At 49.3% G+C, this 15,614-nt stretch overlaps 1 protein-coding gene across 1 annotated transcript in view; it reads left to right on the top strand.

The window, feature by feature from the left end:
- FAM98C (family with sequence similarity 98 member C) overlaps positions 1-11,779 on the top strand; it is a 70,512-nt gene extending 58,733 nt beyond the window's left edge. Inside the window, exon 8 of the mRNA XM_075323526.1 lies at positions 9,592-11,779. Within this exon, the coding sequence (XP_075179641.1) occupies positions 9,592-9,735 (144 nt within the window). The 3' untranslated portion in view covers positions 9,736-11,779. The remainder of the gene's footprint in view (positions 1-9,591) is intronic.
- Positions 11,780-15,614: the final 3,835 nt, after the last annotated feature.

Here is a 15,614-nt window from a genome sequence, read left to right as displayed (position 1 = left end):
TTGCGACACCAGGCTACGGCTCGGCAGGTGTCAGGCGGCTACCTGGTCGAGTCTGCACACTCTCACGAAACACTATCAGGTGCATGCCGATGATTCGGCGGATGCCAGTCTAGGTAGGCGACTCCTTCAGGCGGCAGTTGCCCACCTGTAAGAGGGGGCCGTTTTTCGGCTCTTTTTATCGAGGTATTCTTTCTTTTTCGCTCCTAATTGGGAGACCCAGACAGTGGGTGTATAGCTACTGCCTCTGGAGGCCGCACAAAGAACTACACTTAAAAGTGTAAGGCCCCTCCCCTTCTGGCTATACACCCTCCCGTAGGAGTACAGATTCCTCAGTTTTAGCTTTGTGCGCAAGGAGGTCAGACACGCACGCATAGCTCCATTGTTTTTAGTCAGCAGCAGCTGCTGACTATGTCGGATGGAAGAAAAGAGGGTCTATATAGACTCCCAGCATGCTCCCTTCTCACCCCACTTATGTCGGAGGTGTTTGTAAGGTTGAGGTACCCATTGCGGGTACGGCGGCAGGAGCCCACATGCTGATTCCTTCCCCATCCCTTTTTACAGGGCTCTGGGTGAAGTGGGATTTACCGGTCTCCAGGCACAGAGACCGTGCTCCATCTACAGCCCCTGGAGAAGATGCTGGATGGAGCGGAGTACATCAGGGACATGGCCCTGCTTCTTCAAGGTACTCTGTGTCCCCGTGTATCTGGCGCTCACACCGCAGCATGCTGGGTGTTGTAGTGCGCCGGGGGACATCAGCGCTGCGGCGCCTGTGCCATGGCCTCATTCAGCTCTGCTGAAGCAGGCACATTTATGGGAATAGGCCGCGCCGGCCGCTGGGACTGCGGCGCGGCTGGCACTTGTAGTGCGCCGGGGACTTCAGCGCGGCCTGCGCTTTTACGGCGGCCGCGCTGATAACTACAGTCCCCGGCTTTTGCGGCCTGCTTCCTTTCGTTCCCGCCCCCAGACCTGCCAGTCAGGAGAGGGGCGGGACGCTGCCCACGTCTAGAACTCGGGCGCCGGCCGCTCGAACAGCGGCGCGGCTGGCACTTGCGGTGCGCCGGGGACTTCAGCGCGGCCCGCGCTTTTACGGCGGCCGCGCTGATAACTCGAGTCCCCGGCTTTTGCGGCCTGCTTTCGTTCGTTCCCGCCCACAGACCTGCCAGTCAGGAGAGGGGCGGGACGCCGGCCAGTGCATCAGCGCTGAGGGCTGGAGTCGTTTTTACATACTCCAGCCCTCACAGTCAGCACAGAGGGGACACTGTTCCCGCACTTTTGTTTGGGAACTCCCACGGACCGCCCCTCTCCACAGAAGCCGGCAGCCATTCTTGCTGACACGCTGAGCTGCAGAGGGGAGCCGGGGAGACCCAGACAAGGCAGTTCTGCAGCCTCTTACCCGCTGTTCAGCGGGCGGTAAGCAGCCCTCAGGGCTCACCCCCTCTTGTGCTCGTAGTATTCTTAGTATTTTGTTTCTACAAATACTTTGTACTGCATAGCGCTGGTCGCCCTTTGGCTATAGACTCTCTCACATGCAGAGAGCCAGCAGCATGTCGCCCGTAAAACGCAAGGGTGCCAAGGCACAGACATTGTATGCTTCCTGCACCGCATGTGGGACTTTTCTACCGGCAGGCTCCACGGACCCCCATTGTGTGCAGTGCTCGGCCCCTGCGGCGCTTGCACAGTCGGGACCTCTGCTGGACGTGTCCCAGGGTGTACCACCTGTGAATGCTGTCCAGGTGACAGGAACTGAGTTTGCAGCTTTTGCTGACAGAATGTCTCTCACTATGTCACAAATTCTTGACACATTGCGAGCTAGGCCTGTACTTCAGACCACGGACACTGTGCATGTATTGCCCCCTGGTCCCCCTCAGCTCCTAGCTCCGGGACGGGCATCTACACCTCAGGGTGAAGACTCTGACTCGGACGATGGCCCCGGGCAGCCTAAGCGGGCTCGTTATGACGGGCCCTCACATTCATCTCAATGGTCTGGATCCCAGCGGGATGAATCTATGGGTGATGAGGCGGACTTAACTGATCAGGATTCTGATCCAGGGACCGCTCTCAATCTAGATACACCAGATGGTGACGCAATAGTTAATGATCTTATATTTAACATCAATAAGATGTTGAATATTTCCCCACCAGCTCCTCCTGTAGAGGAGTCAGCTTCGCAGCACGAGAGAATCCATTTCAGATACCCTAAGCGTACATTAAGCACTTTTCTGGACCACGCTGACTTCAGAGACGCAATCCAGAAACCCCACGCTTATCCTGAAAGGCGTTTTCCTAAACGACTTAAAGATACACGCTACCCTTTTCCCTCTGAAGTGGTCAAGGGTTGGACCCAGTGTCCAAAAGTGGATCCTCCAATTTCCAGGCTTGCAGCCAGATCCTTGGTTGCTGTTGAAGATGGAGCGGCACTTAAAGATGCCACTGACAGGCAGATGGAGCTCTGGCTGAAATCCATCTATGAAGCGATTGGAGCGTCATTAGCGCCTTCTTTTGCGGCCGTATGGGCACTCCAAGCTATCACGGCCGGGCTTGCGCGAGTCGACTCAGTCACACGTGCATTCGCCCCGCAGGTAGCACCATTGACCTCGCAAATGGCGGCATTCGCGTCGTACGCGATTAATGCTGTTCTTGACGCTACAAGCCGCACGGCAGTGGCGTCAGCCAACTCAGTTGTTTTGCGTAGGGCTCTGTGGTTGAGACATTGGAAAGCAGATTCTCATTCCAAGAAGTGCTTAACCAATTTGCCTTTTTCTCGTGACCGATTGTTTGGAGAGCGTTTGGATGAAATCATCAAACACTCCAAGGGTAAGGACTCTTCCTTACCGCAACACAGACAAAACAAGCCCCAACAGAGGAGGGGTCAGTCTGGTTATCGGTCCTTTCGAGGACAGGGCAGGTCCCAATTCGCCTCGTCAAAAAAGACTCAAAAGGACCAGAGACGTTCAAATTCTTGGAGGTCTCAGTCACGCCCAAAAAGACCAGCCGGAGGAACCGTTGCCAAAACGACGTCCTCCTGACTTGCGGTCTCCGATGCCCACACCCGCGGTCGGTGGGAGGCTGTCCCACTTTGGCGACATTTGGCTAGCAAATGTCAAAGACCGTTGGGTGAGAGATATTCTATCTCACGGGTACAGGATAGAGTTCAGTTCTCGTCCGCCAACTCGTTTCTTCAGAACTTCTCCACCACCAGACCGAGCCGATGCTCTGTTGCAGGCGGTGGCCGCTCTAAAGGCGGAAGGAGTGGTGACCTCCGTCCCTCTTCAGGAACAGGGTCACGGTTTTTACTCCAATCTGTTTGTGGTCCCAAAAAAGGACGGATCGTATCGTCCCGTCCTGGATCTGAAGTTGCTCAACAGACACGTAAAAGTCAGGAGGTTCCGGATGGAATCCCTACGCTCCGTCATAGCCTCAATGTCTCAGGGAGATTTTCTAGCATCAATAGACATCAAAGATGCGTATCTCCACGTGCCGATTGCACCAGAGCATCAGCGTTTCCTACGTTTCGTCATACACGACGAGCACCTACAGTTCGTAGCGTTACCCTTCGGTCTGGCAACAGCCCCCCGGGTCTTCACCAAAATCATGGCAGCAGTAGTAGCTGTTCTGCACTCGCAGGGTCACTCGGTCATCCCGTACCTAGACGACCTGCTTATAAAGGCATCCTCTCAAGAAGCATGCCAACACAGTCTGAAGGTGGCGCTAGACACTCTCCAGACTTTCGGGTGGATTATCAACTTTCCAAAGTCTCATCTAACCCCGACCCAATCTCTGACTTATCTTGGCATGGAGTTTCATACTCTATCAGCGATAGTGAGGCTTCCACTGGACAAGCAGTGCTCGCTACGGACTGGAGTGCAATCTCTCCTTCAGAGCCAGTCGCACTCACTGAGGCGCCTCATGCATTTCCTAGGAAAGATGGTAGCAGCAATGGAGGCAGTCCCGTTCGCGCAGTTTCATCTGCGCCCTCTCCAATGGGACATTCTGCGCCAATGGGATGGGAAATCGACGTCCCTCGACAGGACTGTCTCCCTCTCTCAGACTGCCAAGGACTCTCTACGGTGGTGGCTTCTCCCCAACTCATTGTCACAGGGAAAGTCGTTCCTTCCCCCGTCCTGGGCAGTGGTCACGACAGATGCGAGCCTATCAGGGTGGGGAGCGGTGTTTCTCCACCACAGGGCTCAGGGGACGTGGACTCAGGAAGAGTCCACCTTGCAGATCAATGTTCTGGAAATCAGAGCAATCTATCTTGCCCTGCGAGCCTTCCAACAATGGCTGGAAGGCAAGCAGATTCGGATTCAGTCGGACAATTCCACGGCGGTGGCGTACATCAACCACCAAGGGGGAACACGCAGTCGCCAAGCTTTTCAAGAAGTCCAGCGGATTTTGACGTGGGTGGAAAGCAGAGCGTCCACCATATCTGCAGTTCACATCCCAGGCGTGGAAAACTGGGAAGCAGACTTTCTCAGTCGCCAGGGCATGGACGCAGGAGAATGGTCCCTTCACCCGGACGTGTTTCAGCAGATCTGTTGCCGCTGGGGGTCGCCGGACGTCGATCTGATGGCGTCACGGCACAACAACAAGGTCCCAGTTTTCATGGCACGGTCTCACGATCACCGAGCGCTGGCGGCAGACGCCTTGGTTCAGGATTGGTCGCAATTCCGACTCCCCTATGTGTTCCCACCTCTAGCATTGTTACCCAGAGTTCTCCGAAAAATCAAGTCCGACTGCCAGCGAGCCATACTCGTCGCTCCAAATTGGCCAAGAAGGTCGTGGTACCCGGATCTGTGGCATCTCACGGTAGGCCAACCGTGGGCACTACCAGACCGTCCAGATCTGCTGTCTCAAGGGCCGTTTTTCCATCTGAATTCTGCGGCCCTGAACCTGACTGTGTGGCCATTGAGTCCTGGATCCTAGCGGCCTCAGGTTTATCTCAGGGAGTTGTTGCCACAATGAGACAGGCTAGAAAACCATCCTCAGCTAAGATCTATCACAGGACGTGGAAGATATTCTTAGCGTGGTGCTTGGCTCAAGGGTTTTCTCCCTGGCCATTTGCATTGCCAATTTTTCTTTCCTTCCTGCAGTCTGGGTTGGAAAAAGGTTTGTCCCTTAGCTCGCTTAAGGGTCAAGTCTCCGCGTTATCCGTATTCTTTCAGAAGCGCTTGGCACAGCTTTCTAAAGTACGCACGTTTCTCCAAGGAGTTTGTCATATCGTTCCTCCTTACAGACGGCCATTGGAACCCTGGGATCTGAACAAGGTTCTCCTTGCTCTTCAAAAGCCGCCTTTCGAGCCTTTGAAAGAGGTTCCCCTTTCTCGGCTTTCACAAAAGGTAGTTTTTCTTGTAGCGGTCACGTCTCTTCGAAGAGTGTCCGAGCTGGCGGCGTTATCTTGCAAATCTCCCTTCCTGGTATTTCACCAAGACAAGGTAGTACTGCGTCCAATTCCAGAGTTTTCTCCCAAGGTGGTTTCTTCCTTTCATCTCAATCAGGATATCACTTTGCCATCTTTGTGTCCGCATCCAGTTCACCAATTTGAAAAGGGTTTACATCTGTTGGACCTGGTGAGAGCACTCAGGATTTACATTTCTCGCACGGCGCCTCTACGCCGTTCGGATGCGCTCTTTGTCCTAGTCGCTGGTCAGCATAAGGGATCGCAAGCTTCCAAATCCACCCTGGCGCGGTGGATCAAGGAACCAATTCTTCACACATACCGTTCTGCTGGGCTTCAGATTCCATCTGGACTGAAGGCCCATTCTACCAGAGCCGTTGGTGCGTCCTGGGCGTTGAGGCATCAGGCTACGGCTCAGCAAGTGTGCCAGGCGGCTACCTGGTCGAGTCTGCACACGTTTACCAAACACTATCAAGTGCATACCTACGCTTCGGCAGACGCCAGCCTAGGTAGACAGGTCCTTCAGGCGGCGGTGGCCCACCTGTAGGAAGAGGCTGTATGACAGCCCGTTCATGTGGTATCTTTTTACCCACCCAGGGACTGCTTTTGGACGTCCCACTGTCTGGGTCTCCCAATTAGGAGCGAAAAAGAAGAAGGGAATTTTGTTTACTTACCGTAAATTCCTTTTCTTCTAGCTCCAATTGGGAGACCCAGCACCCGCCCTATCTGTTTTTAGGGTTTCGTTTTTTCGGGTGCACATGTTGTTCACGTTGTTTCTTAAGTTCTCCGATCTAGTTATCGGATTGAATTTGTTTTTGAAACTGTTATTGGCTTTCCTCCTTCTTGCTTTGGTACTAAAACTGAGGAATCTGTACTCCTACGGGAGGGTGTATAGCCAGAAGGGGAGGGGCCTTACACTTTTAAGTGTAGTTCTTTGTGCGGCCTCCAGAGGCAGTAGCTATACACCCACTGTCTGGGTCTCCCAATTGGAGCTAGAAGAAAAGGAATTTACGGTAAGTAAACAAAATTCCCTTCTTTACCCACCCAGGGATTGCTTTTGGACATCCCAATTGTCTGGGTCTCCCAATGGAGCGACAAAGAAGAAGGGAATTTTGTTTACTTACCGTAAATTCCTTTTCTTCTAGCTCCTATTGGGAGACCCAGCACCCGCCCCTGTTCCCTTCGGGCTGGTTGTTCTTTTGTGTACACATGTTGTTCATGTTGAATTGTTCATTTGGTTCATGGTTTCAGTTCTCCGAACATCCTTCGGATTGAATTTACCTTAGACCAATTTATAAGTTTCCTCCTTCCTGCTTTGGCACCAAAACTGAGGAGCCCATGATGCACGGGAGGGTGTATAGCAGAGGGGAGGGGTTACACTTTTTAAAGTGTAATACTTTGTGTGGCCTCCGGAGGCAGAAGCTATACACCCAATTGTCTGGGTCTCCCAATAGGAGCTAGAAGAAAAGGAATTTACGGTAAGTAAACAAAATTCCCTTCATTCAGAGGGTCATTTTATTATTCAACCCCTCAAACCACCAGAATTCTGTTTGGTTCCCCTAAAGTATTAAGAAGTATTTCAGGCACAAAGAACAATGAGCTTCACATGTTTGGATTAATTATCTCTTTTTCCAGCCTTTTCTGACTAAGACCCTCCCCAAACTTGTGAACAGCACTCATACTTGGTCAACATGGGAAAGACAAAGGAGCATTCCAAGGCCATCAGAGACAAGATCGTGGAAGGTCACAAGGCTGGCAAGGGGTACAAAACCCTTTCCAAGGAGTTGGGCCTACCTGTCTCCACTGTTGGGAGCATCATCCGGAAGTGGAAGGCTTATGGAACTACTGTTAGCCTTCCACGGCCTGGACAGCCTTTGAAAGTTTCCACCCGTGCCGAGGCCAGGCTTGTCCGAAGAGTCAAGGCTAACCCAAGGACAACAAGGAAGGAGCTCCGGGAAGATCTCATGGCAGTGGGGACATTGGTTTCAGTCAATACCATAAGTAACGTACTCCACCGCAATGGTCTCCGGTCCAGACGAGCCCGTAAGGTACCTTTTACTTTCAAAGCGTCATGTCAAGGCTCGTCTACAGTTTGCTCATGATCACTTGGAGGACTCTGAGACAGACTGGTTCAAGGTTCTCTGGTCTGATGAGACCAAGATCGAGATCTTTGGTGCCAACCACACACGTGACGTTTGGAGACTGGATGGCACTGCATACGACCCCAAGAATACCATCCCTACAGTCAAGCATGGTGGTGGCAGCATCATGCTGTGGGGCTGTTTCTCAGCCAAAGGGCCTGGCCATCTGGTCCGCATCCATGGGAAGATGGATAGCACGGCCTACCTAGAGATTTTGGCCAAGAACCTGCGCTCCTCCATCAAGGATCTTAAGATGGGTCGTCATTTCATATTCCAACAAGACAACGACCCAAAGCACACAGCCAAGAAAACCAAGGCCTGGTTCAAGAGGGAAAAAATCAAGGTGTTGCAGTGGCCTAGTCAGTCTCCTGACCTTAACCCAATTGAAAACTTGTGGAAGGAGCTCAAGATTAAAGTCCACATGAGACACCCAAAGAACCTAGATAACTTGGAGAAGATCTGCATGGAGGAGTGGGCCAAGATAACTCCAGAGACCTGTGCCGGTCTGATCAGGTCTTATAAAAGACGATTATTAGCTGTAATTGCAAACAAGGGTTATTCCACAAAATATTAAACCTAGGGGTTGAATAATAATTGACCCACACTTTTATGTTTAGAATTTCTTAAAAATTTAACTGAGCAACATAACTTGTTGGTTTGTAAGATTTATGCATCTGTTAATAAATCCTGCTCTTGTTTGAAGTTTTCAGGCTCTAACTTATTTGCATCTTATCAAACCTGCTAAATCTGCAGGGGGTTGAATACTACTTGTAGGCACTGTATGTAGATATGTGTATGTATATGTGTGTGTATGTGTATATATATAATTATAATAATAATTAATAATAAAATAAATATACAGTGTGTCCACCCATATCCTGTCCACCGCCATTAACTTGAGAACGGCGGCAGCTATAGGCATAGAAGTGGTGTCTAGGTATAGTAAAGTAGCCATGCGCTACGCAATGAAACCTCCTATAGCGCCACCTGGTGTAAAACTACGGAGCTAGCATTTTTATCTCGAAAACAGAACGAGATAGAGGAAAAAAGTGAATTACAAAGTTGTAGAGCATCATCAATTCAATACGAATCGACACCTTGCATACAGAAATGCTATGATATGAAACCCATGACCCCCCCCCCCATCCCCGCGCCTATAACATTGAATGCTGGTCACGCATATGGCGCTCATTTAAGTTTGATGCTCAGTGGCCCCCGTCAGCTGCAATGCACATCTGGCCTCTGCACAGCATACTGTATCTTGCTGCACGATGTGCAATATAGTAGGTGACACGTTTGCACAAGCATCTGTGATACGTCGTCGTAGGTCCTGCAATGTTGGTGGAGGGGTCGCATACACCTGTTGTTTGATGTGACCTCACAGAAAGAAGTCCAATGGGGTCAGGTCAGGTGAGCGTGGAGGCCACTCCACACAGCCACCATACCCAATGACTTGTAGGAAGGTCTCCATGAGGTATCGCTTCACGTCCACAGCCTTGTGAGTTTTACACGTTCTAATCATAGCATTCCTGTATGCAAGGTGTCGATTCGTATTGAATTGATTCCCCATTGACTTGCATTAGGTTCGTTATTTGGGATGAATACCAGAGCAGTACTATCATTAGTGATAACTTCTAGATTGGGGGGGGGGGGGCAACCTCTGAGGACCCCACCGGTCACCAGAAGAGGGGGCTTCTGTGGTTGCTCTTGTGTGACTGTTGGAGATCGCAGAGCTTTGCAGTTTGCGGTCTGGCTGTTAGACATTGCACATACACCAGTCTCCTCCTGCTCTGACGCTTGTTCATCAGTCACCGTGAATAATGGTTAATTTCTCTAAAAGAAATGATGGACATTTGCTAATGTCGAAATCGGCCATTACGGCCAACAGGATCACGTGTGTATTGGGGCGATTTTATTTTATTAACATTTTCTTTAGCTACTTGTCTATTATGAGCCGGGTCCTTTTTACTGCACGATTCCTAATGCTGGTGTGAACCTAGACTTAATAAAAATAAACAAATACTAAAACTTTTATATTTGATCTATGATTTACAGGTACTGATGAGCGGCAGTGTACCTGACCGAGGAGGGCGACCGAATGAAATTGAGGCACCAATGCCTATGTGGGAGAAGAGAAGGGAAGGCGGGGGAGGAGGACAGCAACGGTGGGGCAAAAGAAATAAGAGAAAAAAGAAATGAGCCTGATACAAACATACCCTTCACATTATCTATTTAGTGCCTGTTTATCGCCAAATTGTGTGTATAATCTCCGGCTATAGCGGCCATCTATGGATGCACAGAACATCCCTCGTATATTGTGCAGGGTAACGCTATAAGGTGATTTAGGCCCGTGTCCCACTTGCGATTACCGCGCAAGTTTCACGGTGCATCACCCCTCACAGACTCACACTCGGTCGACTGCATAGACCCGCTCCTGTGAGCAGAGTGTGAGTCCGTGATGCACCGTGAAACTCGCAGGAGATATACGCGAGGCAATCGCAAGCGGGACACCGGACTTATAGGGTAACCGGTAGTGATGATCTAATGTGTGACGTCCCCTCACTAAATAGCTCTAGTTAATGTGAACCTGTCGGATGCAATATGTACACAGATCCACGAGCCGTTCTGGGTGCATATTGCTAATCCCTGCCTGACCGTCCCTGTATACACTAGCATAGATAAAGAGATCTTTAGAAAAAGTATTTCTATAGATCCTTTATGATATGCTAATGAGCGTGAGGACTAGTGGCAAGGGCTATCCTTCCTGCACTCATTTTGCCCTCTTAGCATGTTAGCACACCCCTGTGGCTATTGTTAACATGCTATTCATTGCCCAGCGTCATCATCAGCAGTGATGCGCGTATCTGTGTCCTTTGCACCGCCTCTGGACGCCGGGCTCCGGGTCATTGCATATGATCAGAAGTCCCCGTGTTTTCGGTCATGCACTCTACACCAGTTTGAAGCCGAATCTTTCTCCACTGGATATCTGCATTCCTGAATTGCTCTACTGTGTAGCTTTGCACCGTCCCCCCTCCCCCCTCTTTTTAGGATCAATTACTCCAGTTTTGATACCCTTAAAAAGCTGGTAAAATACATTAATTCTCTTCTATTTTTATTATGCTTTGTGCGATTATAGCAAAACCTGTAAATTTTATTTATTTGTTTTAACTTTAAAATGGAAGCTCTTCGTGAAAGAAGCTCTAATACGCAGGGAGAATAAAACTGCAATGAATGAAGTGTAACAACGGATTCACGGCTTTAGTTTAATCCATGACAAATAAATGGTCATTATATAAATTTGTAATATAGAATGCATTTTTTTTTTTTTAATATTAAAAGACCTAATTTCATTAAACAATCATGCATTAAAGGGTTACTCCCATGTTTACCTTACACAGCCAACTTTGGCGTTCCAAAAAACAGCGCCGCTGACTTTACTGTGTTGTTTGAATAAATAAATAAAAACATTTTTGGGCTGTATTTCTGGGGGATTTTTTTTTTTTAGCTCCCCTGCCTCTGGTGGCCGGGCCCTATAAGCAGTTGTTCACGTCTCATAGCCATGAAAGGCAGAGATGGTAATAGGTCAGGGCTGCAGATGACCTTTTTGTAAATACTTCTATTTCCAATCATTGTGCAGTTCCTCTGTTATTCCTCCTGGAAACGTATGACTGTATTGAGCACTGGGCTTCATCATTCCCTTTCTCAGTTGGAGGCTTACACACTATCGGCAGTGATTGAGAAGGGGCATAGTAACGCTTATCTGTCAGATCAGTAATATATTGCCAGTAAGAACAACAGAGGATCGGTACAATGCAGAAATAAAAAAAAAATATATATTTTTTTTTTTTCCTAAAATAAAAAATAAAACCCCAGAATACTGACATCAGATGCCCGGATGCTGCCACTCTCTACTTCTGGCCACATCAATGATGTTCCATCATAGGGCCATGTGACCGCTGCAGCTAATCACTGGCTGTAGTCAGCCATTTCTGCAACCAGTGACTGCATGCAGTTGTCACAGGTCTCTGTGAAAGCATTACTGCAGCCAGTGGTGTTGGCGGCGAGGAATTTTGTCTTTTATTTAGCTTAAAACAAAGCGTGTGTGTATATAGTATACACGCATCTATATATTATCAGTTCCTACTTGAACCTGTATAAAATAAAATTGATATTTTATGTATATTTGTTTGCATTGATAAATAATGGAAAAGTGAATAAAACTCTGGAATTCTGCTTTCTCTTATCTTATGTTTTGTTGTTGTGTTTTTTTTTTTTATTATATATATATATATATAATATATAATTATACTGTTTTATCGTTCATGAAAAGTGTTTCCAAGTGTCACCAGAAAATCACTTATTCTGTAAATCAGGCCTTTATGTAAAAAGTAACTTTTTAATTTATTTTTTAATTGTCCATGTTACGGAGTAATGACTTTATATACAATACATGCAACAGGATCCACCATGCGCAGTAGGTGATGTCACAGCTCGCCTCCTCCTCCTGTACAATGACCACACCTCTATATACAGCTGATAACACAGGATCCACCAGTCGCCATGGGTGATTTCACAGCTCACCACCTCCTGTACAATGGCTGATAATACAAGATCCACCAGTCACCATGCTATAGGTGATGTCACAGCTCACCTTCACCTGTACAATGACTGATAACACCTCTATATACAGTAGCTCACAGGATGCACCATACACAATGGGCGATATCACAGCTCAGCTGCTCCTGAACAATGACGGATAACACCTATTTACAATAGATTCCACAGGATCCACCATCTGCAATAGGTGATGTCACAGCTCACCTCCTCCTCCTGTACAATGACCACACCTCTATATACACCTGATAACACAGAATCCAGCATTCACAATAGGTGATTTCACAGCTCACCTCCTCCCAGTATGACTGATAACAATTTTAATATATAGTATAAATTGGCCAGTGTGAAAAGTGCAAGCATTCTGAATTTGTAAATGTCATTATCGCCCTTCCTTGGCCTGTGGTACAGATTGCATATAACGATGCGCTACCATAGGTAAGAGACTGTGTGCGTCTTGTGTTTTTTCAGTGTTCAGTAGGTGAACCAGCACAGTATTATCACATTGATGATGATTTTCCTTTATATCAGAGAGGGAGCTGCTCTTGATATTGCTTTTTGCTGTACTTATATGTAGGGTTTAGAATGAGATCTCACCCAGCTGTGAAACTTTTTTTTTTTCTTTTCTGTTTATAGTATACAAGGTAATTGCATTTTACATTTTTTTTTTATTTTTTTTTTTTTTTAAGATGCCAGCTTTTGCACTTGTTGTTTGAAACTTATAACTAACTTTTCTGTACAGTAAACACAGAGCAAACATTTATAAAATACAAAACTCAAGTATTTTTTTTTTTTTTTGTCTTAAGCTGGTGTCACACATAACGACGACGACAACGACGTCGCTGCTACGTCACCATTTTCTGTGACGTTGCAGCGACGTCCCGTCGCTGTCGCTGTGTGTGACATCCAGCAACGACCTGGCCCCTGCTGTGAGGTCGCCGGTCGTTGCTGAATGTCCAGCTTCATTTTTTGGTCGTCACTCTCCCGCTGTGACACACACATCGCTGTGTGTGACAGCGAGGAGAGCGACGAAATGAAGCGATCAGGAGCCGGCACTGGCAGCTGCGGTAAGCTGTAACCAGCGTAAACATCGGGTAACCAAGGGAAGACCTTTCCCTGGTTACCCGATATTTACGCTGGTTACCAGCCTCCGCTCTTGCTGCCAGTGCCGGCTCCTGCACTGTGACATGTGGCTGCAGTATGCATCGGGTAATTAACCCGATGTATACTGTAGCAAGGAGAGCAAGGAGCCAGCGCTAAGCAGTGCGCGCGGCTCCCTGCTCTCTGCACTGTGACATGTAGCTGCAGCACACATCGGGTTAATTAACCCGATGTGTACTGTACCTAGGAGAGCAAGGAGCCAGCGCTAAGCGCGGCTCCCTGCTCTCTGCACATGTAGCACAGCGACGTTATGATCGCTGCTTCTGCTGTGTTTGACAGCTAAGCAGCGATCATAACAGCGACTTACAAGGTCGCTGTTACGTCACCGAAAATGGTGACGTAACAGCGACGTCGTTGTCGCTGTCGCTTAGTGTGACACCAACTTTAGGCTGCTTTCACACATCAGTCTTTTGCAATCAGGCACAATCTGGCGCTTTGCAGAAAAAACGCATCCGTTTTTTTTGGGGGGGGGGGGGGTTTTGCCGCCGGATGCATTTTTCCTCAGACTTGTATTAGCGCCGGATTGTGCTGCATGGCCTTGCGTTGCATCCGGTTTTTTTGCCGAAGGCGGCATATTTAGCCAATGCGGCGGCCGGATGGAAGGTTGCTTGCAGCGTTTTGTCTGCGGCGAAAAAGCACATCGCGCCGAATCCGGCGCGATTTACAATGCAAGCCTATGGACGCCGGATGTGGCGTCCTGCAGCAAAATACCGCATCCAGCAGCCGGATGCGTTTTTCTTCATCGTTCCTTATGGGAGACCCAGACCATGGGGTGTTTAGCTTCTGCCTCCAGAGGACACACAAAGTACTACACTAAAAGTGTAGCTCCTCCCTCCGAGCATATACACCCCCTGGATGACAAATCTAACCAGTTCAATGCTTTGTGTTCAGGAGGTCACACACACACACACATGCATTCTCTGATTTTTGATTTTTAAGATTTTTGATTTCAAAGATTTGGAAGAAAAGCGGGTCCAGCTAGACTCCCGGCATGTCCCTTCTCACCCCACTGTGTCGGCGGTGCTGTTAAGGTTGACTTTACAAGGCTGGAGCCTTCACATGCCGCGCTCCTTCACCATCCCCTGAGGCTCTGGCTTGAAGTGGGAGCCATCACGGTTCTCTCTGCTTTGCAGGAGACCGGTCTCCATCCGCAGCCCTGTCAGGATCCTGCCGGACGGAGCGTTTACCCCCCCCCCCCCCCAGGGTCCTGGCCCTGCGTCTCATAAGCTAAGTATTGAGACATTATTCAGGGGTCCCGGGTATATTTATTGTGGGGAGAGTGTGTTTTGTCACTTTGCTGTGATTTCCGGCCGGTTCTCTGGTTTTTCCCTGAGAACCGCGCCGAGGGTGCCTGCTCGTCGGCCGCATGGAAAAATCCTTGCCCCGGCTTCAGATGCGGCCTAGTTTCGTTTTCAGTGCCCCTGCATGTCAGTCATGCAGGGGAACAGTGCGGCGCCGCCCACTGGCCGTTCAGCAGAGGGGAGGACACTCCTCTCTGAGGAGATGTTTCCCTCCCCTGTATCTCTCCTTGGCCCTCCGGTTCCCGCTCTTGGGCTAAACCCCGCCCCCCCTCCTCACTCCGGCGCCATTTTATCAGCGTTCACACACTGATCGGCGCTGGCTGCTGCAACTTCTGCATCTACTGGGGGTCCGAGCTGTGGAATCCGGAGGGCACACAAAAACCGGTCTGGTAAGCCACAACCTCTGGTTGTGGGCTTTATTATACACTCTTTGGGGGTCATTCTAAAGGAGTGTATTCTTTACTGCAGAGCCTCCACCTCAGCAGCATGTCTCTCTCTAGGAGCAAGGCTGCAAGGCTGTACTCTAGATGCACTGCATGTCAGCTCATTCTGCCTGAACCGAGCACATATCCACATTGTGATGCCTGCTCTAACATGGTGGTGCCTCAGCCTGGAGCCTCCTCAGGGGTCCCTCCGGCTGCTCCGGCCCCGGTGGCTGAACCCCCGGCTTGGGTAGCATCGTTTTCTAGAGCTATCTCCCAGTCCTTTGCCGACTCCATGGGACAGCTGTCCCGGACTCTGCTGACCATGCATCAGCCCCCTTCTCAGGGCGCCTCTGCTGCTCCGACTCGCTCCGCAGAGCTAACAGAGCATGTTTTAGGACCCCGTCCTCCTAAACGGAGACGCAGGGACTCTTCTTCCTCGTCCCACGGCTCTGATTCACGAGCTGAATTGCAGGGCGAGGAGGATACTTTTACTGTGGGCTCAGACGCTACCTCTATGTACCCCATTGATTTATCTGAGGGTGATGCGGATGTTAGTGACTTGATTGCATCCATTAAC

Source organism: Anomaloglossus baeobatrachus, chromosome 9 (assembly GCF_048569485.1).
Source record: "Anomaloglossus baeobatrachus isolate aAnoBae1 chromosome 9, aAnoBae1.hap1, whole genome shotgun sequence".
Taxonomy (NCBI): Eukaryota; Metazoa; Chordata; class Amphibia; order Anura; family Aromobatidae; genus Anomaloglossus; species Anomaloglossus baeobatrachus.
The sequence above is the reverse complement of the archived record's forward strand: the minus strand, read 5'-3'. Positions and strand labels throughout refer to the sequence as shown.